The 27,998-nt window shown below is 39.1% G+C and overlaps 1 protein-coding gene across 6 annotated transcripts in view; it reads left to right on the top strand.

Moving 5' to 3' along the window:
• Positions 1 to 440: 440 nt before the first annotated feature.
• Kdm6a (lysine demethylase 6A) overlaps positions 441 to 27,998 on the top strand; it is a 201,491-nt gene continuing 173,933 nt past the window's right edge. For 2 of the 6 annotated variants that reach the window (XM_004645306.3, XM_004645307.3), the window contains exons 1-2: positions 443 to 1,196; positions 1,413 to 1,476. In XM_004645306.3, the coding sequence (XP_004645363.1) occupies positions 1,036 to 1,196; positions 1,413 to 1,476 (225 nt within the window). In that variant the 5' untranslated portion in view covers positions 443 to 1,035. Of the gene's footprint in view, positions 1,197 to 1,412; positions 1,477 to 27,998 lie in introns of all 6 variants that reach the window. The other 4 variants (XM_004645304.2, XM_004645303.3, XM_004645309.3 and 1 more) reach the window with 4 other exon arrangements.

The raw sequence follows: 27,998 nt of genomic DNA, 5'->3' as shown, positions 1-27,998 counted from the left end.
CTTTCGGCACTGGTGGGGGGATCTGGACTGCGAAAGTGGCCTGGTCTAGGGCGGCTCCCCGATTACGCTCCTCGAGGAGGACGGTATTTCCAGTGGTGCCAAAAGTCTGAGACTTCTTCGCAGGGCAGAGGTCCGGGACCGTGCAATGCTTCCGGGCGACGCGCCTCGGACCCGGCCCCGAGGAGCTCCGGGTTCCCCGGACTATCAGAGTTGCAGTCTGGCCCGGGCCGAGCCTCGGGCGGGCAAAAGCGATCCAAGACGACCTGGACCGCTGCTCGCGCTCGCCACGGGCGGTGCCGGACCTCGCCCTTCCCCGCCGCCCCCCTCCCCCTCCCGAACCCGCCGCGGATCCTGAGGTGACACGGCCCGGACCCCTCCATTCTCTGCCAGTGTATTTAACTGGCACAACCTAACACGATGCTCCTTGGCGGTGACAACCCTTCCCCCGACAGACGCGCAAAGCAGCCAACCACCGGACAGAATTGGCGTGCGGCCCTCTCCCCAGTGGGTTGCGGCCTCGGTGGGCGGGGCTCTAGTGGCTAGCAAGTTCAGTGGAGCCACGGCTGACGTGAGTCAACAAAGGTCACGTGGGGTGAGTGGGCCGCGCCGATTGGCTCCACTGACCGGGCGGAGGGGGGGGTCACGGCGGCGGCGTGGGGCTCGCTGTGTGACACAATTACAACAACTTTGTGCTGGTGCCGGGGAAGTTTGTGTCTCCAACGAATCCCCCTTTGCTCCCGAGCCCCGCGCGCTCCAGCCATTCCCGCCGTCCCCGCCCGTGGCTGCCCCTTGCCCGCCCCCGCGATGTGACCCTACAGCCGAGCCGCCGCCGCTGCAGACCCAGTGGCTCCGCAGCCTCTGCCACTGTCGCCTTCGCCGCTACCGCGTTGGGGTTTTTCGTCGCCGCTCTTCGCGGCGGAGAAGGTGGCGATAAAGTTGGTGTGCCGGTCCCGTGCGGAGATTGGGGGCGTCGTTGCGTGCCCCGGCCGGGGTGGGGGGGTGTCGGCGTTGGAGTTGTGAATTCGCTGCGTTTCCATGAAATCCTGCGGAGTGTCGCTCGCTACCGCCGCCGCTGCCGCCGCCGCTTTCGGTGATGAGGAAAAGAAAATGGCGGCGGGAAAAGCGAGCGGCGAGAGCGAGGAGGCGTCCCCCAGCCTGACAGCCGAGGAGAGGGAGGCGCTCGGCGGACTGGACAGGTACGGGCCGCCGTCACCCCCCCCGGTAGGCTCCGGACGGGCAGGCGCCGCTCTCCGGGGATGCCCGAGCGCCGCTTGCCTGTGGCGGCTGTGGGGCGGGCACCTCGGCTCGGCGCTCTTGGCGCCGTCGCCGCCACCGGGGCCTCGGGTCCGGGCAGAGACTGCTCGGTGGCGTTCCCGGAGCGTTAATGAGTCGCGTGTGTCTTTCCCCTACAGCCGCCTCTTCGGGTTCGTGAGGTTTCATGAAGATGGCGCCAGGATGAAGGCCCTACTGGGCAAGGTAAGGCAGCCGCGGGCCGGAGCGCGGACCCCGTCTCCCCAGCCGGCGCCACGCTCGTTCCGGGGCCCTCGGCCGGGGCAGTGCTCATTGTGGCCGAGAGCGAAGGTTGCGGGGCTTCCGGAGAACTGTTTCCTCCCTCTGCTCTCCCTGCACTCCGGATACCTCGCTTGCTCCCTTGCGAAATCGCTCTCTCTTCTGAACCTGGAAGAGCGGAGACGGCAGCGCTTTGGGGCCGAGCCCAACTGGGTGGACAGAATTGCCCACTATTTTACAGCTTTGGGGGAGCAGGCCGATGAGCTCCAGGGTGCCTGCTGAGGGTCAAGGGATCGCAGATTTTCTCCAGTTTCCGACTTAGTTCCCTCGTACGGCTTTTATTCTATTCCTTGAGGCAGGCTGTTTGTGATGTCGACTGTTAGCTAACGTTTGGGGCTTTCTTCTGTCCCTGCTCCCGGAAGGGAGAAGTTGCTTGTAGTTTAGGGCCGTGAAGAGTTTGCACCGGGCTGCTGACATGTATCAGGGTTGCTGTGTGTTTTACCTAAAGTTAGGTGACTTGTTTACTTTTTTGGTCTTTCTGCCCTAGAAATACTACAGTTATTTGTGCGTGTGTTTTCTTCCCGGAGCCTTGTTTCCCATGTGTGTGCCACGGGAGGACGGGGAGGATTTGGGGTGTAGTCTCTGTTTATTTGTGTGGAAAGTTGTTGGCACTGTCATTTAGTTAAGTAATGGCTGCTCCTATCGGCCCAAGATGGCGGGACAGGGTGGGAGGAGAAAGTGAAGGGGGGGTTTGGGGGAGGGAGGAGAGGTAAACATGGAAATAAATAGTAGCGATGAATAGGCCCCTCCTTTGGAGTGTGTTCCTCGGTGGTGGTTAATAAAAATTATCCCAGAGGATGTGCGCACAGAATTCCTCTACCTTTTTCTAGCCTGGAAACAACGTGTATCAGCCTGCTAAATGCTTGTCAACCTGTAGCACATTTAGTTACCCATCAGTAAGCTATCGAACAAAAGGCTAGAGCCTCGTTCTGTCTGCATCAGTTTGTATATCCTGACCAAAATCTGACTGAAATGGTATTAGAAGCCTTTCTTAATAGGGACCGTGAAACTTGGAGTGTGTGTGATAGGTGTTGGCATCCATTCGATGTTTGCTTTTTTCTTTTTTGGTCCTGGGAATCGAACTCAGGACCTCGCTCCTAGGAGGCAGGCACTGTGCCACTGAGCTATATCCCCGGCCCTTGACGTTTTCTTTACTAGCTGAAATCTGTAGCTTTGCGTTTGACACATTTTTATTGTTGCACTTGAGAAACAAGTTTGAAGTGATTAAAGCCCAAGCTTTTTTGTTGTTGTATTTCTTTAGTTATCCTTAATTTTTATTTCTCGTTTGGTGTACCGTGTCATTAAATCGTTTTTATCTGTAATTATACTGAGGTTTTTGTTAAAAGTAAGTAACCATAAGGCGTTTTGATTGCAAATAATAACCAAAAAGCTGAATGGAATCTTTTTTGATAATTCCAATCCCTTCGAATACTACTTAAAACTTTGACCACATAGGTATTAATTAATTTCATTAGAAATATCGCTGGAAAAATGAACAGTGACTTGGTAGAAATGATTTAAATATCAGAATTGTAATGCTCCTATCTCGAAATTTTCTCCCTTACCGATGTATTTGAAATATTTTATTTAAAAATACAAGGTTACTGTCAAAATTATCATTCCAAAAAATTAAACAAATGATTTTAGCTTAAAGATCATTTTATTTTGAAAGGAATATTACCAGTTTAACATCAGGTTGGTAAAGTTTTAATAGTTCAAAAGTTTGGCCACATCCTTTTTGGTTATAGTGATGAAGCAATAAGTGGAATCTGATGTTTTATATGCATAATGTGTGAAATGCTAGTTGATGATTTCATATCTTTAGAATGCTTGTATTCAGATTCACAATAGTTGGCGCTTACCACTGGGTTGCGTACTGTAATATTGAACCCTGCAGTTATGAAGAGTTTAAATTTTAAAAGACTGAACACTTTCAAATATTTTTTCTGAGGTTGTGCATTACTTTTTAGATGTTCAAATACAGCAGCCTCTTAAAAATGAGGAAACTGCAGAGCATGGTTATGTTTTGGGGAAGAATTGCGGGTTTATAAAACATGGGGCAATTTGATAACCTAAGTAGTTTTTTGAGCTTAAAAACAGTCTTCATTGCTTTTGACTTCATTGCTTGTGAGGTTGTATCTGCTTATATCAAGACTCATTAGGTTCAGTGTTAAAACGTTCCGCAGTATGTGCTCGAACCCTCATGGAGTTCTTGGTTGCATCTTTGTGAGCCTGAACATAATGGTGGAATGTGTAATGTAAAGCTTGACATTATATAACCTCGCACCTTCTGTTAGAATTGGATTGATTCTGAATAGATTGAATGAGCTAGAGTCCTGCTGTAGGAAGTATTCAATTATTTAGTTTCATTCCTCTTTTTAACAGTCCTGGGAAGCAATTTCTTTTTCTTTTTTCTTTTTTTTTTGGTGGAATGGTGAGCTGTGTTGGTTTCAGAATTCTTTTTCTGTGTCTTAAAAATAAAAGTTGGCATTTCTTTTAAAAAGATGGGTTTCAGCCACTTAACTGAGGACAGGCAATAGAATTGAATAATTCCCCCAAATTCTCATTTTAATTATGATTTTTGTTGTGCTGTTCCCTATACTCCAAAAAGCTTGAGTATGCAGTTTCTGTAACTTTTTTTTTTTCCTTTTGGACAGAAATGTACCTTTTACTGCTTGTTTGCCTAAATTCTTGCTCATTTGTATTCACTTTTCTTTAAAGCTTTTAAATTCACATTGTAGGTTTTGAAAAATAAAACTTTTGACTTAAAAGTTTTGGGAAGCTAAAAGCCTTAAAGCAGTGTCCCCTGCTTGCCCCCATATGTAGTTATACTTTTTTCAGATGTGAGGCTGCTTTCTTTAAACCCTTCTCTTGTGTTGACTACATTAGAGTCATTGGGAGAATTCTTGTTTGTGGGACTGCCATTTGATATATAGTGCTTGGGGTTGTGGACTAAAACAACTAGTAATGTGGTATTTTTATAGTATATCTTTAAAATAAGGCTGTAAAGAGCTAGACTTTGCTTTTTCAGAGGTATTGTAATGTAGTGAATAGTTTGCTCTGTAATGCTGACCCTTAATATTTTGGTAACTTAAGACTTATTTTTTTAATTAGTCAGTTAATAAAAAAATAAGTGAACCATTTTTAGCAGTAGTTGTTTTTAGTACATTTTTGAGAGCCTTTTAAGTTTCTTAAAAAAGGATAAAGATTTGAGTTAAAATATATGTAGCACAAATGTAACAATATAGGTACAATGTTACTACAGAGTATCTTTCAGAGTAACTTGTAACAGTAGAAAGCTAGGGACAGCATCTTCTCTGTCAGGCCAAGAGGGCATCTTATCTGTCAGGGAACTATACTTACAGTTTATTTTAGGCTATTTTATCATTTCTGAGGGTTGTAAGTACTCTGTTTCATTGGATTTTTTTTTTTTTTTTTTTTTTTGGTAATTCTATTAATGGAAAGATTGTGTAGAATTTTTAGAAGTTATGAATTTAAAATGTTTGTGCTTTTTCAAGGAGATATTCATTAAAATAGGGCTTTCAAGTTGGGCAATAATAGAAGTAGTTTAAGATGCATCAAATCCTGTTTTCCTAACTGTGGTTTGCTTGCACATAGGGGAAAATTATTAGATCAGTCCGGGCGGTGGCTTTTTTATACTTTTAATTTTGAATATTGATGATGTTTAAAAACAAATGTTATATGTTTTCTGTTTGCTGGTGCTTGAAGGGATATATTAATTTCCAGTGCTAAAGAAGTTATTTTTTTATTTTTTATTTTTCATTTTTTTGAGGCAGGTCTTGCTCTCCAGTTCAGGCTGTTCTTGAACTCATTATGGAGCCCAGGAACTGGCCTCAAACTCCTGGCCATCCTCCTGTGTGGGCCTCTCGCTGCTGGGATTACAGGCCTGTGCCACAATGCCTGGCTTCTAATGCTAAAGAAGTTTAATGCTCGGATTGGAAAAAGTAACCACAGAGTTAATGTCATGCATTGTGTTTAAAAATCAGGTCTTACCAAAAAATCAAGTCTTTAATTTCATAGGTTTTTAAAAAGTATTCTTCAGGGCTGGAGAGATGGCTCAGTGGTCTAAAGCACCTACTTGGAACAAGCTTGGCAAAGCACAGGGACCACGGTTCGATCCCCCAGCACCGCATGCCAGCCAGCTGCGCCCCCTGGTGGGCTGAGCTGGCCACACACACACACACACACACACACACTAAATAAAAGTATTCTTCAGTTTGGAAAGTTGTCTTCTAAATAGTTATAGTCATTGTTGACTACCTGGACAAAGTTTTATGCAGTTACTATATATTTCTTAAAATTTTAATACATTCCTGCTAATAAAGATACAGTAGTAGGTACACTTATCTGTACAAATTAGAATTGTAACAATGTATAAAGAGGCACTTTGGACTGAATAGTCTTTCTATACAGTCAATTACAAATTGAAATGAGTAGGGAACATTTTACTGATGCTGCTAGATATTTTAGGTTGTTCAAAATTGCTTCAGGACCGGGGAGATATCTCAGCGGCTCAAGTGTAAGGTCTCCAGTTGATCACCAGTACTGAAAACAAAAAAACAAAGAAATAAACAAAACCAAAATTGCTTCAAAAGCTGGGTGCTGTAGCGTATGCCTGTAATCCCTGAACTCTGGAGGCTGAGGCAGGATGAACAACAAGAATTCTAGGCCAGCCTGGGCTACAGAGTAAATTGAAAGATAGTCTAAGCTACATAGCCAGACCCTGGCTCAAAAAAAAAAAAAACAAACCAAAAGTCCCCAACAAGACAAATTTGCTTCAGAGATTTTTTTTTTTTTTTTGTACCATGAATCAAACTTAGGACCTTGCTCTTGCAAGGCAGGCACTTGTGCCACTGAACTATATCCTCAGCCCAGAGACGAGTTTTTGTGATTTAAGTAATAGAGTGGAGTGATGGACTACATTATTTAGTCTTTTTGAGATGGGGTCTCCTATGCAGTTCATGCTGGCCTTGAGCTCATTTTGTAGCCTAGGCTGGTGTCAAAGTTGCAGGGATCTTCCTGCCTCTGCCTTCCAGGTGCTGGGATTGCAGGCCTGTGCCACTATACCCAGCTGGACCACACACTTCATTTATTTTTTTATGTATTTAGTACAGGGTCTACAAGGTGTGCACCATGCTCAGTTTCAATTGCCATCACTCTCTCAGTGCACCTCAGGGACGGGGCTGGCATGGCACACCAAGGATCGAACCCTGGTCCCTGCGTCTGCCTAAGCATGTGCTTTAATCCGCTGAGCTATCTGGCCAGCCCAAGGACCAGACACTTTAAACCAAAGTGAAGTGTCCCTGCTTGGATAGCTGCAGAGTAAATCTTTTTCTTACATTATATAACACTTAGTTTTGTTTATATAGTACTGATACTTTGCATATTTGCAAGGGCTTTTGTTGTAATTATTTTTACTTTGAAACTTATTGTAATTTTTTGAGCTCTTTGAAATTGATGTTAATGACAACACTTTATGCAACATTTTTGAAATGTATCCAGGAAGCTAATTTCTGTTAAGGAAACACCCACCACCAGATTGTGTAAGAATTGAAAAGGTGATTAGCCTTTTTAGGACCAACATGTATTTATTTGTAGATTAATTAATTAATGGGGTATATGTAATGAATACACACACAGTTGAAAATTCTAGGTACTCATACTGACACGTCACATGTAATTGTATCAATTCTCCATATTGGTTTGTAGTTTAAGTACAAGTAATTTATGCCAGGGAATATGAAAATAATAGGTATCACTCACTTGTGTTGAATTGAGTTTACTAATAGGGGCAAGATAAGTATGACTCAGCTGGCCTGATAGCTCAGTGGATTAAAGCATCTGCATAGGCAGACTCAGGACCAGGGTTTGATCCCTGGCCTGCCATGCCAGCCCTGACCCTGGGGCATGCTGAGACAGTGATGGTGTGGTGGTGTACACCTGTAATCCCAATGCTTGGGAGGCTGAAAACAGGAGAATCGCTATGAGTCCGATCTGTGTAGTGAGACCCTCTAGATCCTGTACTAAAAAAAAAAAAAAAAGTATGACTAACATATCAACATCAGTCATATAAGAAAAGTGTGAAATGCTCTGAAAATTTATGATTAGGTCATTTTAACAAAGTATAAGTTAGAATGGCTTTTAATGGGCTTGAGGAGTATTTCTTCTTTGTATTTCTTGGAGATGGTACCTTGTGTGTTCTGTACCTCCTTGATTTTATTTTGTGGTAATACATACCTTTCCTGTGGGTTCCTAACTTTAGATCCTTACATGAGTATTCATGGGTCAATTTAAGAAATTCTCTGACAATTTTGTAATGATACTTAAAAAGTAGTTAAATAATGCTTATTTTGGAGCTTACGACATGTCTGGGGTGAAGGTGGGGAGATAAACTGTTTATAGGTTATAGATTTCTGTACTGTCCCTTTAACTGTAGATATTTAATTTTTTAAAACTTTAGACACGTATTACTTTAAATGATACAGTAAGCATTCAGATGACTATACCAGAATATCACATTTTGATTGACCATCGAAGAGGCTATTTATTTATTTATTTATTTATTTTTGGACACAGGATCTTGTTCTTGAACTTACTGCCTCAGCTTCTTGAGTGCTGCTGGGATTGTAGGTATGTAGCACCATGCCTGGCAAGATGAGGTTAAATTGCTGTGTCTGTAGTTAGAAGAGGGGCTGGTGAGATGGCTCAGTGGTCTAGAGCACCTACTTGGAGCAAGCTTAGCAAAGCACAGGGACCGCGGTTCAATCCCCCAGCACCACATGCCAGCCAGCCCCGCCCCCTGGGTTGAGCTGGCCACACAGACACACAAATAAATAAATACATAAATAAATAAAATTAAAAAAAATGTAGTTAGAAGAGCTACAATAGTAAGAGATTGAATAAAGCTTTATTGCAATCTATTACATCTGTGAACTTGGTGGTTAGTCCGTCAGTGGGGTTAGTAATGAGTGAAGTAGAAATACTATATTAGGTCCCATTTCTTTTTGTGTCTTTGCAATAGGTACTGTTATCATTCTTTATTTTGATCTTTTAGCATCTATTTCATTGCTGATTTTATGTTTATATTTGGGTCCAATGTGGCACAGGCTGATACTGATTTTGTGTTGGTAGGGATTGAAATTGGGGCCTCATGTGTTCTAGGCAAATGTTCTACCATAGACCTGTACTCCAGCTCAGGCTGATTCTTTGGGATGTCATTAAGATCTTATAACCTGGAAGAGTGGAAATAACCTCTTACTTAGATAGCTTTAAGTTTTCTGATCTAATTTGTAGGCTGTGTGCCATTTTCTTCTGTATGACTTGGTTTTTAAATTTCCTGTTATCTTTTTTTCCCTTTATTCTTTTTTCTGCTTTTCTGCATTACTAAAATTGTTAGTGTCATTTTGTTGTGGATGTATTCTTGTAGTTTTGCCTGCGTTAGGATAAATAAAAGATGCCATTAAATTTGTTCTCAGAAAAAGGATTGGGCTTTGTTACATATTATATAAGATCACCTAATTCATTGTAACTTACAACAGTGGAAGAAATTGTTTAGATGAAGAGTGGTTTTCAATCTGTAGATTAATCACATTATGTTCATTGCATCCTTCTCTTTGGGGTAAGGCGCAGTTTATTCAGGGAAATTTCTAGTTTTTTCAAGTTAAGGAAACCAGCAATTGACCATCACCTGTCATCCAACTTCAACAACTTTCTGTTCTTTTCTATTCTTATTTTATTTGTACTTTGTACGTTACCCTCTATTATCTTGAGGCAAATCTTAGACATCAGCCACATCATTTAGTCCATAGATACCTGTTTATTTCTGAAACCAGACAGTGATGCCCTTATTAAACATAGAATTTCTTTCTTTCTTTCTTTCTTTCTTTCTTTCTTTCTTTCTTTCTTTCTTTCTTTCTTTCTTTCTGTATTTGTTTGTTACAGGGTCTTGCTATGCAGCTTGGACTCATATTGATCCTCCTGTTTTTAGCTTCCCGAGTGCTGGGATCACAGGCCTGTGCCACTACCCCTGGACTACCCCTGGACTTTAGCCTGCTGAGCTATCTTGCCAGCACCTAGAAATGATTTCTTAATGTCAGATATTTATGAACCTTTTTTTTTTTTTTTAATTTTTTTATGTATGTGGTATAGGGTCTCACTACGTAGTTCAGACTCATAATGATCCTCCTGTTTCAGCCTCCCCAGTGCAGGGATTATAGGCATGTGCCACCATGCCCTGTTTCACCAGCTCCACTTGCCCAGGGGCGAGGCTGGTGTTGCCTGTGGTGCTGGAGGTCAAACCCCAGTTCCTGCGCTTGTTCAAGCAGGCGCTTAGTCTGTTGAACTATCTTATCGGCCCTTGTACCACCTTCTTTTGCTTCTGGAAGTTGAGAATTAGTTGCTTGGGAAATGAGAGGAAATCAAATATTTAGTTGAATGTCTGATGTGAATTTGTGTTTTAATTTTGTGGTAGAGTTTTACAATATTAGAATATTATATTTAGAGTAATAGAATATTATACAGTACATGACAAAATTCATTTTTTTCTAAGAATTTTATGAGTCTTAGCTGTGTGCATGTTTGGATAGTTTGTATATTTAAGGAAGATGTTAAGATATAGTAGTTAAAACCAGTGTTTATGTTTTTGAATTCAAATATCAGAATGAGAACTAGAAAAATTTTGCTTGATTGATTATGAAACGTTTGTTGGGCTCTTTTGAGTTAGGGATCTTCATGTTCAGGGTAACCAGTAATACTTAGCCTCTGTACCTTGCTGTAGACGGGAGGAGGCCATCTGACTGATTATGGGATATAGTAAGTGATAATAAAGATATATGCATACAAAGTACTCTTAGCTTTCAAATCATGGAGCAATTACAATACTTCATACTTTTATTATAGGTAGTTTAAACTGCATTATTGAAGATAGCACCATGATTCTCAGCATTTTGGAGCAGTTAGTTTTGAGTGAAAAGAGGATGAGGGAAACCATGAAGATGTAATGTTTGGTTTTAAAACATGAGTAGAGGTTTACTAGGCATATAGCAAGAGGAAAAAGAGGACAGAGTTGGAGATTGCAAGTAAGTGGTTTTTGAGGAGTTGTGAATAGTGTGCATAGAGGGTAGAGTGTCTATGGGATTGAGAAAATGTAACTGATTGTGTGAAGGACTCCATCACTGTAGGCGATAGGAGGTTTGGGGGGCATTACTGAACTTGGCTCTTTCTCATCAGAAGTAGATGAAGCCGAGTAAAAAGAAAATTACTCTGCATCTTGTACAGCAATTAACCACTAGGAAGAATATATGCAGTGTATTATTTGTTGAAACTGTACTTTCGATTTGATTTGAAACTGTCTCATTGCTATATGTTTATCAATAAAACTTTGAAAAGAAAAAAAAAAGAAAATTACTGTAGTTATTTAGTACTCATGGTTAGATAGTAATATGTGGACTTTAGGTAGGCTAGAATTCTGTTCCTGCCAGTTACTGGATGTGTGATCCTTAGGCAAGTATTTTTTTTTTTTTTTTTTTTTTAGAGGTAGCTCAGTTTCCTCATCTGGAGAGTGGACATGGTGATAGATTTCCTCTGGGACAGTGGTGGTGACATGGCATGTGTGCTGCTGCAGGCTGTGTCATTGAAAGCACTAACAGGTTCACTATCACTGGTCTAGGATGTTGCATTTTGTGTTCTGGAGAGAAAACAAGTTTCCTGACATTGGGTTTATCATGAAAGGTACTCTGTATATCTTCATCAGTTAAAAGAGGTATGGCTTTTAGTGTGTTACTTATTTCGTAAAGAATATATTTTCATTGTAGATCTGTGATAGTGTAGAAAAGTAGTATTTTCCTTTTTTAGTGCTAACCTTTAGAACAGAGTGTAGGGATACTCCTTGTGGCCCAACCATGGACTCCAGTATTTTTACGTAGTTTATTGATTCATGGGTAGAGATGTTAATGTTGGGTGGATGTTGGGAAGAAAAAGAAGCTTTAAAATCCATTGGGTCAGTAAAGCTGAAATAGCATCTTTACTGCATAGTTTTGTAGTGTTCAATGACCACTTAACATAGTCTTTTCACATCTTCTCTATTAATCATAAGGATGGTAGGACAGGACAGTGTGGACTTGATCCCTAGAGAACTTACTGCTTTAACTGGAAAAATATTTGATAAGCACCATTAATAGTAGATGTTCATATTTTCTCAACTTGGGTACTCAAAATGCTTGCTTGGTTGAGAGGCCATGTGAAAAACTGAGAACAGTGGACTAGAAAGCTAGACACTTTATTTGGGTCTGTTGTCTGCTTTAGTCAAATCACTTAATTCTGCCCCGAGGTTCACCATCTGTGAAAAGAGGGGCTAAGAATTAGGAATTTAAAAAATGATTAGATAGTACAAGAATTATAGCTGGCTTTTCATTTGAAATTTTTAGTTTGACTCAGTTCTTTAAGATTTTAATCCAGGAGAGCATGATTAAACTCTGTTCCAGATTATAATTTTCTTTGATGTTTAGCATCAATAGGACCAGAAACTGAATGAAGGCATATAATGCAACTTAGAGTTGCTTGTTTTATGTGGTGCTTACCCATTCTGTTATTCTTAGGTTGGTTTGCAATTTCATCTTGTTTATTAATTAATGATTAGTGTTTTGACTTTCTCAAACATTGCTCATATAATTGGGATTGTTGTTTCTTAGATTTCATCTGATGTTTCTGGTTCCAGCTATAATCACTATATATTCTTGCTGGCCTGAAACTCATGTTATGATAGGGTGTAATGGATTGTGAAGTCTTAATTGGCAAGAAATGACACATTGAACAAGTATATACCACTAGGTGCTGGTTATTTGGGTGTTGAAAAATGAGTAAGGCCCATCAGTTTCCCTAGCAGTAGTGAGAATCACATGGCATACTTTTTTTTTTTTTTTTTTTTTCCTTCCTTCAGAACCTTCCCTTCCCCTTCCCCTTTCCATTTTTTTTAAAGATAGGATTCTGCTATGTTTCTCAGGCTGGCCTCAAAGTTTCTGTGTAGCCCAAGCTGGGTTCAGACTCAAGATCTGCTTCCTCAGTCTCCTGAGTCCTAGAATTACAGGAACACATTACTATGCACAGCTACTTGGAACACTATGATCTACTGAAAGCTTTTATTTTTGAGTTTTGTTTTGTGTACATGAGAGATTACATTTTTATTAAAGTTTGCTAGTTAAGAGGTAGATTTGAAATTTTTTAGTTAGATTCAGAGTATAACTCTTAAATTGTAATCATTAACTCACAACTTTTTTTTTTTTGTTTTTTTTTTGTTTTTTGCTTTTTGGAGACAGGGTCTTGCTCTGCAGTTCAGATTGGCCTTGAGCTCACTTTATAGCCCAGGCTGGCCTTGAACTTGCAGTGAACCTTCTACCTCTGCCTCCTGAGTGCTGGGATTATAAGCATGTACCACCACGCCTGGCAACTCATAACTCTTAAGGGAATCTTTTTAAAAAAACTTTTAAAACATGGCAAATAGATAAGTAAAATGAATTGAATGTTCTGTCATTGATACTGTTCAAGTTTGTCCACTGATACTACTTGGCCCAGGATGTTGTAGGTAGTATTCATAAGCCCCACAATACATGTGAACAGACTGTCAGCAAAGATTATCTAGTGTAGCTGGGCATGGTTGCATACACTTGTAATCAAAACATTACGGGACACAGAGATAGGAGGATTACAAATTCAGGCCCAACCTGGGCAATTCAGTGATTTAGTGAGATCTTGTCTCAAAAATAGAAAAAAGACTTGGGATGTAGCCCAGTGCAAAAGCCCTGGGTTCAATTCCTGGTACCACAGAAAGTAAACAGAAAAAGATTATTCAACCCATGGTAGTCATGATTCTGCAGAAAAAGAACTAGCTCCTGAATGAAAGGAAAAAGAGTTCTTACTAATCTGATTTTTTAAGTCTTGTTGGACATGGTTATCCTTATTTATAGAAGTGGACATTACATGCCAGGTTAGATATTATGATACTGATTTGGAAATGGAATACTTCTCTACTGATTTTAAATATTGTTTTTCATAAATTTTGTGACAATTTTAGATTTACATGCAATTGTAAGAAATAATAGATCTGTTGTGCCCTTTACCCGGTTTTTCTCAGTGCTAGCTTCTTGTGAAAACTATGGTACTGTATGATAATTAGGATATTGATATTGATACAGTCAAGATATAAAATAGCCCATCTTTAAAAAAGTATCTATCTTGCTGCCCTTATGTAGCCATTGTACAGGTCTACCACCTATTTCTAACCTTGGGCAACCAGTAATCCATTTTTATAATTCTGTAATTTTAAGAATATCTTATAAATGGGATCATACAGTATATGTCTTTTTTAGAATTGCCTTTTATTCATTAAGTAGGCTTCCCTGGGGTCATTTTAATTGTTACATTTATCAGTGGTTCTGTTTATTGCTGAGTAGTGTTCAGAGCTACTCATACATAGTTTTTTACCCATTGAAAGATATCTGAGGACTTGGGAGATAGATCAGTGGTGTAAGTGCCTGCCTGGCAAGCGCAAAATCCCGAGTTCAATCCCCAGTACCCCCCCCCCAAAAAAAAAAAATCTGAGTTAATTCTAGTTTTTGGCTATTGTGAGTAAAGTTGCTACAAGCAGTTTGTTTATAGGTTTTAGTGTAAACAGATTTTTTTTTCCTTGTATAATACCTAAGAGTGCAGTTGCTGGTAGTTGCATATTTCATTTTATAAAAGATTCCCAACTTACAAGAGTTACTGTACTATTTTATATTTCTACCAGCAGAGTATGTGTATTCCAATTTCACTGCATGCTTGCCAGGATTTGGTTTTACTACCTAAAACATTTTTTTTTTTTTTTTTTTTTTGGTTCTAGGGATCAGACTTGTGCTTGCCAGGCAGGTGCTTATGTCTCTGAGCTATAGCCCTAGCCCTAAAGTTTTTTAAAAAAAATATTCTCATAGATGCATAGAGATGGGTCATCCAGATGTCCTTTGCATTTATTAATTGATTGCTGTAGTTGGGATTGAACACAGGGCCACTCACTAAGCTATAGTCCTAGCCCATTTATTTGTTTATTTATTGTGATACTGGGAATTGAACCCACGACCTTAGCATTGAGCTACATCCCCAGCTCTTTTTAGTTTATTTTTGTTTCTTAGTTTTGAGACAGGATCTTGCTAATTCCCTGCATTGCTAAGACTGACCTCAAACTTGAGAGCCTCTTGCGTCAATCGTCTGGAGTGCCTGGGTACCTGCCAAGATGATGGCCCATTCGAGGTTTTAATTTGCATTTCCTTAATGGCTAGTGCCATAGTGACATTGCATGTCTTTCATGTTCTTATTTCCCATTTGTGTATCCTCTTTAGTGAAATGTTCATATCTTTTGCCCCCCCCTTTTTTGAGATAGGGTCTCGCTATGTATTTCAGGGTGGCCTTGAACTCACTATGTAGCTCAAATTGGCCTAGAACATACGGTGATCCTCCTAACTCAGCCTTCTGAGCGCTGGAATTACAGGTATGTGCCACCATGCCTGACACCCATTTATTTATTTATTTATTTATTTATTTATGTATTTATTTTGTGTGTGTGTGGCCAGCTCAGCCCACCAGGGGGCGGGGCTGGCTGGCATGTGGTGCTGGGGGATTGAACTGCGGTCCCTGTGCTTTGCTTAGCTTAGCTTAGCTTGTTCTAAGTAGGTGCTTTAGACCACTGAGCCATCTCACCAGCCCCCTGGCATCCATTTTTTAATTGGAGTTGAGTTTTTTTGTTTTTTTAAACTGTTTTGAGTCTTGTGTGTTTTAGGTTTAGTTTTGTTGGGTATGTGGCTGTAAATATTTTCTCATGGTTTATACTTTTCAGTCTTCTTCAGGGCGAAAGGTTTTAATTACTTGAATTCAAATTTATCAATTTTTATTTTATGGAGTTTCAAAAACACTGCTTAGGCCTAGATTTGTATGAATTATTCCTATGTTAAAGGTTTCACATTTTTACTTCATATTAGGTGGGAGATTAATGTTGAGCTTTATTTTATTTTTGCCATAGAATGTTGTTTTTAACCATTATTTGTTGAAAAGGCTATCCTTTTGCTATAGAATTGCTTTTAGATCTTTTTAAATCATTTGGGCATCCCTGTAGGGAATTCTTATTAATTAACTAATTAACTAATTAATTTATTGTAGTTTTTAGGCTCTACAGGGTGTTCAGGGTCTCACTACTAGATCTTGGACTCATAGTGATCTGCCTGTTTTCAGCTTCTCAAATAGCTGGGATTACAGGCAGGCACCACCATGCCATGCCACCACGCCCCGTCCCAATAGTCCTCTCAGCATGCCCCGGGGGTGGGGCCAGAAGTGGCAAGGGCTGGGGATGAAACCCTGGCCCCTGTGCCTGCTTGTAGATGCTTTAATCCGCTGAGCTATTTGACTAGCCCTATTATTATTATTATTATTATTATTATCATAATATTATTATTATTACTTTTTGTGTGTGTTTCATTTGTCCTGTTTGTTTTTGGCTACTGTAGCTGTGTAGTAGGCCTTAACATCAGGAATAGTGATACTGACCATTTTATTCTTGTTTGTTCTAGCTGTTCTGAGGCCTCCCATAAGTAAAATTTTTATATGAATTTTATTTATTTATTTTTTTTACGGAACCGGGTATTGAACTCAGGCCTTTGTGCTTGCCAGGGATGTGCTTATTCCACTGAGACATCTCCCTGGCCCCCATGAATTTTTGAATAAGCAATATCTGTAAAAACTTGCTAGACTTTTGGCAGAAATTTCCTGAAATCTGTAGAATAACTTGGATAATTTTTTATTTGTTGAGTCTTAAAAATCCATGAGCATAAGCGATATCTCTTCATTTATTTAGGTTTTTTCTTTCTTTTTTTTTTTTTCAGTCCTGGGGATTGAACTCAGGACTCTGCCCTTGCCAGGCAGGTGCTTATTCTACTGAGCTATCTCCCAGCCCTTTTTTTTTTTTTTTTTTGAGATGGGGTCTTGCTATGTAGTTCAACCAGGCCTTTAACTTAATTTGTAGCCCAGGTTGGCCTTGAATTTACAGCAGTCCTCCTGCCTCAGACTCCCCAGTGCTGGGATTATGAGCATGCACCACCATGCCTAGCTGTAGTAACTTTTCATATAATACTTGTCTGGTTTTGGTGTTGGTAATACTAACCTCTATAAAATAAGTTGTGAAGTGTTTCCTTCTGGATGAGAATGTGTAAAATTGATTTTAGTTCATGTCTAAGATACTAGAATTCTCCAGCGAGACTATTTGAGCTTACTTTTTAGGGAGCTGTCTATTAGAAATTTGAGTTTTTAGTACTTTTAAGACCCTTCAGATTGTCCATTGTCTTTGTTGAGTTTTAGTAGTTTGTATTTATTTATTTTTTTTTTAGTTTGTATTTTTTTAAAAGTATTTAGTACATGGTTTACAGGATTTCACTACTCCTGTTTTCAGCCTCCCAAGCGCTTGGATTAGAGGATCGAACCCTGGCCCTTGTGTCTGCCAAAGCAGACTCTTTAATCTGCTGAGCTATCTGGCTGGCCCTAGTAGTTTGTATTTTTTGAGGATCTGGTTGAAGTGGTTGAATATTTGTGAACAGCACATTAATTCCTTTATAGTCATTTTCATGATTGCAAGATCAGTAGTATTATCCCCATTTTCATTTCTGATGTAATCTGTGTCTTGAAGTTTTCCATTTTTGTCAAGTTTGTTTTTGAAAGTTTATCAGTCTTATCAATGTTTAGTTTTTGGAGAACCAGATTTCTTAGTTTTATATTTTATTGAGATGATGGTCTTGTTATGTTGGCCACACTGGCCTTAAGCTTGAAATTCTCTTACTTCAGTCTCTTCAGTTGAGTGGGATTATAGGCATGTGGCACCATGCCCAGCTTTACTGATTTTTTTCCTCCATTGTTTTCAACTCTATTGATTTATTCTCTGGTCTTTATTATTTCCTTTTACTTGCTTTGGATTAATTTGCTATTTGTTTTCTAGTTTTCTTCACCTTGGAACTTGGATTCATGATTTAAGACCTTTCTTTTTCTCTAACAATTTAGTATTATAAATTTATCTTTCAGTACAACTAGCTGTGACCCGCATATCCTTGCACATTGTATTTCCATTTTTGTTCAGTTATTTGCATTTTAAGTGCAAGGGCCTGAGTTCAATCCCTGGTTCTAGAAAAAAAACAAAACAAAACCCCCCCCCCCAAAAACCAAACTCAGTTATTTGCATTTTAAAATTTACTGATTTCTTTGGTCCATAGGATATTTCATAATGTTTTGGTCAGTTTTTAAGTATTTTAAGATTTTTCATTTTCTTTTTGTTACTGATTTTTAGCTTGATTCCATTATGGTCAGATAATTTACTCTGTATAATTTCTATTTTATTTGTTGACTTTTTTTATGGTTCAGGGTATGGTTTATATGGTGACTGTTCCATGGGTGATTGACTTTGGGTAAAGTTTACACTGTATACATGCCCATTAAATCCTGTTGGTTGATTGTGTTCATTTCTTTATTCTTTGCTGATTTATTGTCTAGTTTTCGATTGGTTGCCAAATGTGTGGTATTATAATTCTTCAGCTACAATTGTGGATTTGTCTATTCTCATTCTAACAGTTTTTGCTTCTTTTACTTTGAGGCTGTGTCATTAGGTCTGTACACATATAAGGTTGCCATGTCTTCTGGTGAGGTGATACCTTTATCCTGTCATGTCTGTTTTCATTTCACTAGTGATTTGCCTTTCTCTGAAGTATATATTAATATAGCCACTTCTACTTTTGAAAAGATTTAATATTTACATGATATTGTCACACCTTTTTGCCTTTTCTTGTGGTGCCATGGATTGAACTCTGAGCCTTGTACGTGACAGGCATGCACTTATCTGAGCTACACCTCCAGCCCATCATTTTTTTCTATTCCATGTATTCATGTCATAGTTTTTTCTTTTCTTAGAAAGTGTATTTGCTAGTTAGTTTTAAAAATCACTGTTCGGTCTCTTAATTGGCAAGTTTAAACCTCTTACACTTGGCATGTTAGAGTTTAATTCTACTATTTTATTTTTTATTTTTAGGATTTCATCTAGATTTTGTTATGTTTTTCAGTTTTTTTTCCTACGGATTTCTCAGTGGCTTATGAATCTAGATATTACAGTAATTATTTGTAATTTAACACCATTATCTGGTATTGATGTTTTACCACTGAGTGAAGTGCAGAAACCATTTAGGTCCTTTGTCATTTTCACACCCCTCCCCCCTTGGTGATAATGGGGATTGTGGCCTCACATAGAGCTACAACTCCAGCTCTTTTTGAGAGAAGGCCTCACTTAATTGCCCAAGCAGGCCTTGAGTTTTCTACCATTTTGCCTCAGCTTCTTTACTTTTGAAATGTAAATTTCTTAGGCATTTTCTGCATGTACATTGAATGCTGCATCAGACTATGTGATAAATTTAATTTTGCTTCATCCAGAAACTGTGATTGAGGAAACTCATGAATAATGTGACAGTCTATTACATTTGCTCCTGCAGTGTTCTTTACTTTCTGAAAATTTAGTCGCCTTCTGTTACTTTTTATTTTCTTTTTGTTTAGAGAACTTCTTTAGTCATTCTTTCATGGTAGGTTTGCTAGCAACAAATTCTTTTTTATCTGTCTGTCTGTCTATCTGGTACATGATCTTGCTACACAGCCTCGGATTTGTAGTGATCCTCTTGTCTCAGTCTCCCTGGCACTGTGATTACAGGTGTGCACCACCATGCCTGGTTTTGGTGGCTGGCTTGGCTCAGCATGGGGCTAGCACAATGTGTGGTACCAGGGATCAGACCCAGGTCCTTCCCCTTGCCAGCAGGTGCTTAAACCTCTGAGCTTTCTCCCCAGCCCCACTAGCAACAAATTATTTGTTTTTCTTTTTTTAATGTATTTGGTTGTTGCAGGGTCTCACTATGCAGCTCAGTTTGTGGTGATCCTCCTGCTTTCAGCCTCCCCAGCACTATGATTGCAGGTGTGCCCCAACTACTCCCGGGGGTGGGGCTGGCACGGCATGTGGTGCCAGGGATCAAACTGCATTCCCTGTGCTTGCCTAAGCTTGCCTAAGGAGATGTTTTAATCTGCTGAGCTATCTCGCCAGCCCCAGCTTCTTTGTTTTTCTGAGATTATCTCTATTTTCCTTCAGTCCTGAGGTATATTTTTATTGTGCATAGAATTGACGTTGGATGATTCTTTTTTTTTTTTTTTTTTTGGCAGAACTGGGGATTGAACTCAGGCCCTTGTGCTTGCCAGGGAAGCGCTTATTCCCCTGAGCCATCTCCCCGGCCCTGGATGATTCTTTTCTTACAGTATTAGGCAAACATTGTGTTATTCTGTTTTGTATAGCTTCAGATGAGAATTTTTCTCTTACTCAAGTTTTGTTCTTGATGATTTCAAGCTTTTTTTGTCTTCAATTTTTAGTTTTTGAGGATATGTCTTGATTTTTTTTTTTTTTTTTTTGTATTATGTCATGATATTGATGTCTTTTGTTTTATGTGGGATGTACTCACCTTTAGTGTCTTTTTTTTTTTTTTTTCTTCTTTGTATTGGGACCTTGTTCTTTCTGGGCAGGCACTTTTGCTGCTGAAATATATCCCCAGTTTGTGTCTATGTTTAATATTTATCACTAAACTTAGGAAGTTTTCAGCTATTGCATCTTTGAAATTTCTCTTTTTGTTTTTTGTCCTGCTGGAGATGGAAACCTAGCAACTCTTTAAGATTCTTGGTCATGTTCAATCACTGAGACATATCCCCAACTCTTAAGTACTTTTTTAGTTCTGTTCTCTTACCTTCTGGGATTTAGGGAAAAATCTTTTTGTTTTTATTCTATAAGTCCTTGAGGGTCTTTTTTTTTTTTTTTAACTGTATTATTCTCTGTTTAAATTGACGAAATTTCATCGACTTGCTCATTAACTTAGCTGTCTGTCATTTCTACTCTTAAGCCTATCCAGAGTTTTTATTTTGATTATTATTATTATTATTATTATTTTTATTATTTTTTGTTGAGACAGTGTGTGTAGTTCAGACAGATTGGGCGTGTTCAGGGTAGTATGGCCATGGACTCACTATGTAGTTCAGACTGGCTTTGATCTCACTATATAGCGCAGGTTGGCCTTGAACTCATGGCAGTTGTCCTGCCTCAGCCTCCCCATTGCTGACATTATAGGCATGGGCCAACGTGCCCAGAAAGATCAATTTTTTGATGGGCTATGATCTAGTAAGAGCAAAGTGGAGGGTTAATTCACATCAGTCCGATAATACAGTGTGGGGTAGAAACTCTACTCCACCACTTTTTCCAGTTGATGTCAAGTGGGAGACTGGATGCTACTGATATGAGAATGACTGAAGCTGATTGTGGGCTACTTTGGAGTGCTTCATTCAGTCTTAGTGCTGGGTGGGTATAGAAGTTCACTTTTCTACTGGTTCCTACTGATAGGGCTTAGAGAGAGGAGCATGGAATGCTAACTAATCCCAGCTCACAGTGCGAGTTCAGTATGTTTGATGTAGAGATGTACGTTGTGCTCCTGGTTGGGTCCTATTGCTATCAGTCTTGTGTGTGTAGGAACGGTGATGAAGGATTGTGGTAACTGCCTGTGGAGGACCAACTGAGCAGCTCTCCTTGAAAGAAGAGCGACTGTCTCCATTTTGACTGAGCCTGACCCTATTTCCTCGTATTGTTCTGTACACAGCTGGCTAGGACTTCTGCTTATCCTTCAGTTGGCCTTAAGCAATGCATATTGGTCTAGCTGAGGTGCTGGTGATAGTCTTTGAAGGTGGCGTGTGTGTTTCCCTCGTAACCTATACCTGCTGCTCTTTAATATGAGCTGGGTGGAGACAGGACGGTAGAGCTAATGCTCCGCGCCGCCAGCTGGGATCGAGCCTCAAGATAGAGGCTATGACTTCCTGAGGCTTGAGAGACTACATCAAAGCTGAAGCACCAGACCCCCCAAAACATTAGATTCTATCTCTATCGCATAATAGTATAATGCAGATTACTTTCTCTGCATATCCTCTGCATATGGCAGAGGTAAATGAAGGCTACCCACCTAGCTCAGCTCACAATGATCACCTGCTTCCCACAATTCTCAGTCAATCCTTCTCAAGCCACTCCCCCACTGAATAAAAACCAGATGAGGCCCTGGGATGCTCTCTTGGTTCTGGAAAGCCATCTTCGTGGCTGGACTTAGAGCCCCTTGACTCCCCGATGATTGAAAATATAATTTAGTGTCTTTATTTTCGCCATGGGTTGCATTGTAAGTGGTAGATTGGAATCAACTTGATGGGATTCCAATAACGTAACTTTGGGATTATAAATATTGGTTCTTGGACTGAGACGAGGACCTGGAAGTGTGTCCTACAACTGCCTCTCACAGCTTTAAGTTTCCTTTCTCTGGGTGGTGGTGGTGGTATGCTGGTGGTGGCCTATTGAAGATCAGCTCTTCTTTTATCCATACCACCAACCCAGCATGGGAGTTAGAGCACAGGTGCAGTAGACCTTCTGAGGGTCTAAAAGACCAATTTCCTATTCAGCCCCAACTGTACTATTTTGACAAGGGACTTGTAAATAGTAGCACTATGGTGTGAGGCAGTGAAAGACCAGTGGCCTTTTTTTTTTTTTGTTTTGTTTTGTTGTGGTAACACTACCTTGTAGTGGCTCTGATTATGATAGCCACCTTTTGAGGTTAAGGAGGTAAGGTCACTGCTGTCTCTATTCTGTCCTGCTTAGTACCACTGGGCAAGGGAAACAAGGTACTGTTGCAGCATCTGCTTTGTGGTGGGCTGAAGCCTGCATGAGGTGAGCTCTAAGTTTAGCTGCGCTGAAACTGCAGGGATTACATATGCGAGTGAGTGTGTATGTGTGTTTTCCATTGGTGTTTAGCTTGGCTAAGGTGAATATTGCTGAAAGGGTTTGTGTTGCTCCTTTTTGACCCAATTATTGAAACTGTCCTTTGTCTAGCACTTTGGCTATTTGGAAGGGCTTTTTCTTTTTTTTTCCGTAATTTTATTGAGAAACAAATAGCAATGAGACAGTTTCAAATCAAACTGGTAGGACAGTTTCAATAATTAACACATTGCATACTCTTCCTAGTGGTTATTTACTGTACAAGATGCAGACATGATATCCTATTTACAAACACTATTAGAACAAATCCCTCTATTCATGAAGAAAATGTAACTATATATCTATCCTAACCATTTTGAATACGCAGATACAAAATGGACATGGAAGGGCTTTTTCTTGGAGCAATTCTACTCTATGCTGCTGGGGAATCTCTGAAGCAGTACCTGGTCCTGGACATATGGGAGGCTGTAAGAAAAGGGAAGGGGAGCTCACTGCCTCATCGCTCCAGTTTTAAGGAGTCTAGAAGTCTCCCTTTTGGGCTATCATCAGTGATTATGTCCTAATTAGAAAGCTCTTCCCTTATATTAGGATTTGACCCATAGCAATATTAGTTTGGGCATAAGGTTTAAATAACTACTGTTTGCTTTTGAGCATTCAGTACTTCTGGGTTCTATAGTAGAATAGTAGTCTTTTTGGTTTCATAGCAGAAACTCTTTATTTTCCCATGCCAAAATATACCAGTACAAGCTGGGTGAGGCTGAGGCAAGAGGAGTGCCATGAGTTCAAGGCCAGTCTGGACTACATAGGGAGACCCTGTATAAAAAAGCCAAACTAAAATAAGACAAAACAACAACAACAACAACCCGACAAAAAACACACACAAAATATACGAGTACATTTTGCTCCTTTTTGTCATATTAAGACCAACAAAACAAAATCTCTCCCTTTAATTATTAAGACACTGAAATTAGACAAATTGATTCAAAAGTTTCATGTAGGTGTTTCCCTATGAATTTCACGAGACTAGGCAAAGGAAACTTATTACATATAGAGGGGAATTACTGTATTTCAGGCAGTGGATAAATGATTTCAGCAATGTACTGTCTGTATAAAAAGGTATGATTTTAAAATGGGGGTCTTCTCTACTTGATTTCAGCTCCGAAGTTTATTTTTTTTTTATTTTTTATTTATGTATTTATTTTGGCGGAACCAGGGATTGAGCTCAGGCCTTTGTGCTTGCCAGGGAAGTGCTTATTCCACTGAGCCATCTCCCCGGCCCCCACAGCTCCGAAGTTTATAATTTGGTCCTTTTTTGCTATTCTTCTGAACTTGTCATAGTAATATAGAACTGGAAATGACTTTTTTTTTTAAAGAGAAAAATTTTCTGAAATACAGATTGTTGGGATATTTATTCTATTAAGAATGAGTTAAACTGGGGGTGGTGGTGTAGACCTGTAATCCTAGCACTCAGAAAGCTGAGGCAGTAGGATCACTGTGAGTTCGAGGTCAGTCTGGGCTACAAAGTGACTTTAAGGTTGGACTGAATTATATAGTGAGACCCTGTCTCAAAAAGACCCCTCTACAAAAAAATCCCAAAGTTAATTTATTTCCTGTGTAATACTTTGAATCATAATGTTCTAGAAAGGTCTAGAATTTTATGTATTTTGATAATTTGAAGTGTGGTGTTGTTTCTACATATGTGTAATTTATCCCAATTTTTCCGTTAGTGGATTTATAATTTTATTTCTTTTTGGTCAGAGAATAGAGCTTTTAGTTTTTGTGCTTTTTTTGTTTTTCAGAACCGGGGATTGAACATTTTTTGGCTTTTTTGAGAGAGTCTCATTATGTCATTTAGGTGGCTTTGAACTTGCTTATTTAGTCCAGGCTGGCCTTGAACTCATGGAGATCCTCCTTCCTCAGCCTCTGAAGTGCTGGGATTGCAGGTGTGTGTCATTATGCCTGGCTATAGAACATAGCTTTTATAATTTTAATCCTTCTAAATTTACAGAGACTTGTTTTCTGGTGTGATATAAGGTCTAATCTGGGCAGTGTTCGTATGCATTTAAGTAAAGTATATACTCTATTATTGTTAGGGGGGTGTTCTGTACATGGCTTTGGGTCTTGTAGGTTTATATAGAGTTCATTCAATCATTTGTTTCCTTGTGATGTGCTGTATAGTTTTGTATTGATGATTGAAAGTGTAGTATTGAAGTCTGTTGTTGGAATTGCCTATTTTTCTTTAATTCAGGTTTTGCTTATTTTGAACTCTTAAAATTACATTTCATCATGAATCGAACGTTTCATAGTTACAGATTTTTTGTCATTAGTAAAAAATTTTGTCTTAAAGGATGTTTGATTTTAGTATAACCACTCCAGCTGTATTTTGGTTATTGTTTATATGGTACATATTTTTTAAAACATCCTTTTAGTTTCAACATATTTCTGTTCCTGAATCTAAAAGTGTTTTAATTTTAGAAAGCATATAGCTAGACCCTGCTTTTAAAAATTCATTGTCTGTCTTTGCTTTTTAATTGTAAGTACTTAATCCATTTATATTTTATGTGGCTACTGGTAAGATAAGATTTGCAGGGACTGGGGAGATGGCTCGGTGAAATAAGCACTTCCCTGGCAAGCACAAGGGCCTGAGTTCAATCCCTGCAAGGGCCCGAGTTCAATCCCCGGTTCCACCAAGATTTGCATATGCCATTTAGTATTTTTTCTTTATTCCTCTCTACCTTTTTTTTTTTTTTTTTGGTTATTTTCTGGTGAATAATTTTAATTTGCCTTTTGTTTATTTTACCATACATTTCTTTTTAAAAATTAATTAATTGATTTATACAGGGTCTCACTACATATCCCAGACTCATAGTAATCCTCCTGTCTCAGCCTCCTCAGTGCTGGGATTGCAGGTGTGTGCTACCACATTTGGTTTCAGAGCTGGTAGGGCATGTTGTACTGGAGATCAAACCCGGGTTCTTGTGCTTGCCTGGCAGGCAAACTGCTGAGCTATCTCCCTAGTCCCAAACATACATTTCTTTTTAAGTGGTTATCTTGGAAGTTATAGCTATAATCTAAAATAATCCAGTTCCAATTAATAACTTAATTTCATTAGTACACAAAAGCTTTGCTGTTTATAGCCATATTCTGTCCCTTGTCCTTTGCACATATTGTCCTATTAAGTTACATCTTCATAATGTATAAAGAATTATATAACTGTAGCTTTATGGAGTGCTTTTTAAGTCACCTGGATAAAGAAAATAATTTTTATGAACAACACATTTGTATGGCCTTTTACATTTACCTGGTGTCTCAGTCAATTTGTGCTGCTGTGATACATAATGGAGATTTCTCATAGTTCTGAAGACTGAGTTGTCTCAAGATCTACGGTATCAATAGAATTAGTGTCTGCATCCATGACAATGGTTCCTTGTTACTGTATCTTCATAGGTGGAAGGTAGAAGGGCAGAAACTTACAGATACCTCTTACCTGTATTATAATGTTATTTGTGTGTGTGTGTGTCTGTGTGTGTGTATGTGTATGTGTGTGTTTGTGTGTCCTAGGCAAGTGCACTGACCTACATCCCTAAACCTCATTCATGAGGGTTCTGCCCTTATGACTTGTTCATGATTACTTTATAAAGGCCCTATCTTAATTCTGTCGCATTGGAGATTAAGTTTTACACGAATTTTGGGAAAGCACATTTCAGACAATAACCCTTGGAGTGTTTACCTTTACTGGCAATATATATATTTTTTTCTTGTGGATTTGACTTATTGTCTAATGTCCTTTCATTTCAACCTGAATGACTCCTTTTTGTATTACCTGTGGTACATATGTGTTCATGACAAGATTTGTCTTAATTTTGCCTTTGTTTCTAAGAATAGTTTTGCTAGATATAGAATTCTTGTCTCACTTCATTCTTTCAACACTTTAAATGCGTTATTCTACTGATTTCTGGCCATGTTGGATAAAGAAATCAGGTATCATTCTTTTAAGGATTCTTTGTATAAGTTGCTTTTTGTTCTTTTCAAGATTTTCACATGTTTGGGTAATTTGACTATAATGTATTTCAATGTAGAGCTCTTTGAATTTAATAGGTATTTTAAAATTACTTTTGAATCGTTTGTTACCATTATTTCTTTAGATGTCCTTTCCCTCTTAAATTATGTATCTTTTGGTATACTTTATGGTGTCTCACAATCTCTGATGTTCTGTTCATTTTTATTCCTGTTTTTCCTTTCTGTTCTTTGGTGAATAATCACAGTTGGCCTCTTTTCAAGTTTATGGATTCTTTCTGTGTGACCAAATATGCTGTCATTTCAGTTAGTATGCTTATTTATTTTCTTTGACACATTGAATTCATGCTTTAGAGATGTTCTTTAGGCATGTTTCATTTTAGTTCTTTGAATGTTTGCAATAGTTGACTTTTAAAGTCTTTGTGTTTTTTCCTTTTTTCTTTTGTGGAACCGGGTATTGAACTCAGGCCCTTGCTTTTGCCAGGCAAGCACTTATTCTACTGAGCTGTCTCCCTGGCCCCGACTTTTAAAATGTTGCTTAATAAGTCCATCACCTGGTTTCTTCTAAGACAATTTATATTGATTGTCTTTTGTTCTGTGGCTGGACCTTTGCATGTCTCCAAATTTTTGTTTGAAAACGACATTTGAACATAATGTAATTCTGAAAGCTCCAATGTCTACCAGGTGTAGCATTTGCTTATCTTACTGTTTGTGCTCTTGTTTTTTTCTTCAGTGACTCTTCTGAACTAATTAAGTAAAATCTGTATGCTTTGTTATGTATTGCCACAGAAAACCCTCTGTTTATCTTAACATTTAGTCAAGCTTTGGACAGAAACATCCTAAATTATTTGGGAGTAGACGTCTCTTTAGTTAGACTTTCTGCTTTTTATAAATTTTGACTTTTTTTTTTTAAAAAAAACAAGATAACATTTAAAGTGTCTATAAAGTATTTACCTTGTTACAAGAGTAAATATATCAGGATATTTCTGTTCCAGCTATTTTAAAGTGAGTTTAAAACACTTTGTTTTAAAAATCTGAGGCAAATCCATTCAAGCACATACATATAAGCCTGTATCTGTGGCTATGATTTTTTTTTTCCCCTTTGGTTTTAGCTTGGCTTGGGCATACAGTTATTGTAACATTTCTAGGTGTTTGTCTCTTTAGAGAACCATTTTCTGTACTCAGAACTTTTTACTCAAAAAACTTTGATTTCCTTCCATCGAAAAGTAGAATTTAAATTTTATTCTTCTCCAGCAATTGGGCCTCCGTATAACTTTAAAACTTAATCTTGTATGTGTCTCTTCCATGGTTTATTTATCTTGATTTTTGCCTTAAGATTTTTTTTTTTTTTTTGACCCCTGCTGTATAACCTGCTTCAGTGACTGTGGCGTATGGACAGAGAACAGGCAATGGTTCAGTGGTTCAGGGCCATAGTTTGCTCTAGCATGGGACACTTAGGATCTTAGGATGATTCTCTCTCCCCTTCTCTGAAGCTCTCCCTTAGCCTGTAGAGGTA

The sequence above is a fragment of the Octodon degus genome, unplaced genomic scaffold, assembly GCF_000260255.1.
Source record: "Octodon degus isolate 3935 unplaced genomic scaffold, OctDeg1.0 scaffold00223, whole genome shotgun sequence".
NCBI classification, from domain to species: Eukaryota; Metazoa; Chordata; class Mammalia; order Rodentia; family Octodontidae; genus Octodon; species Octodon degus.
The sequence above is the reverse complement of the archived record's forward strand: the minus strand, read 5'-3'. Positions and strand labels throughout refer to the sequence as shown.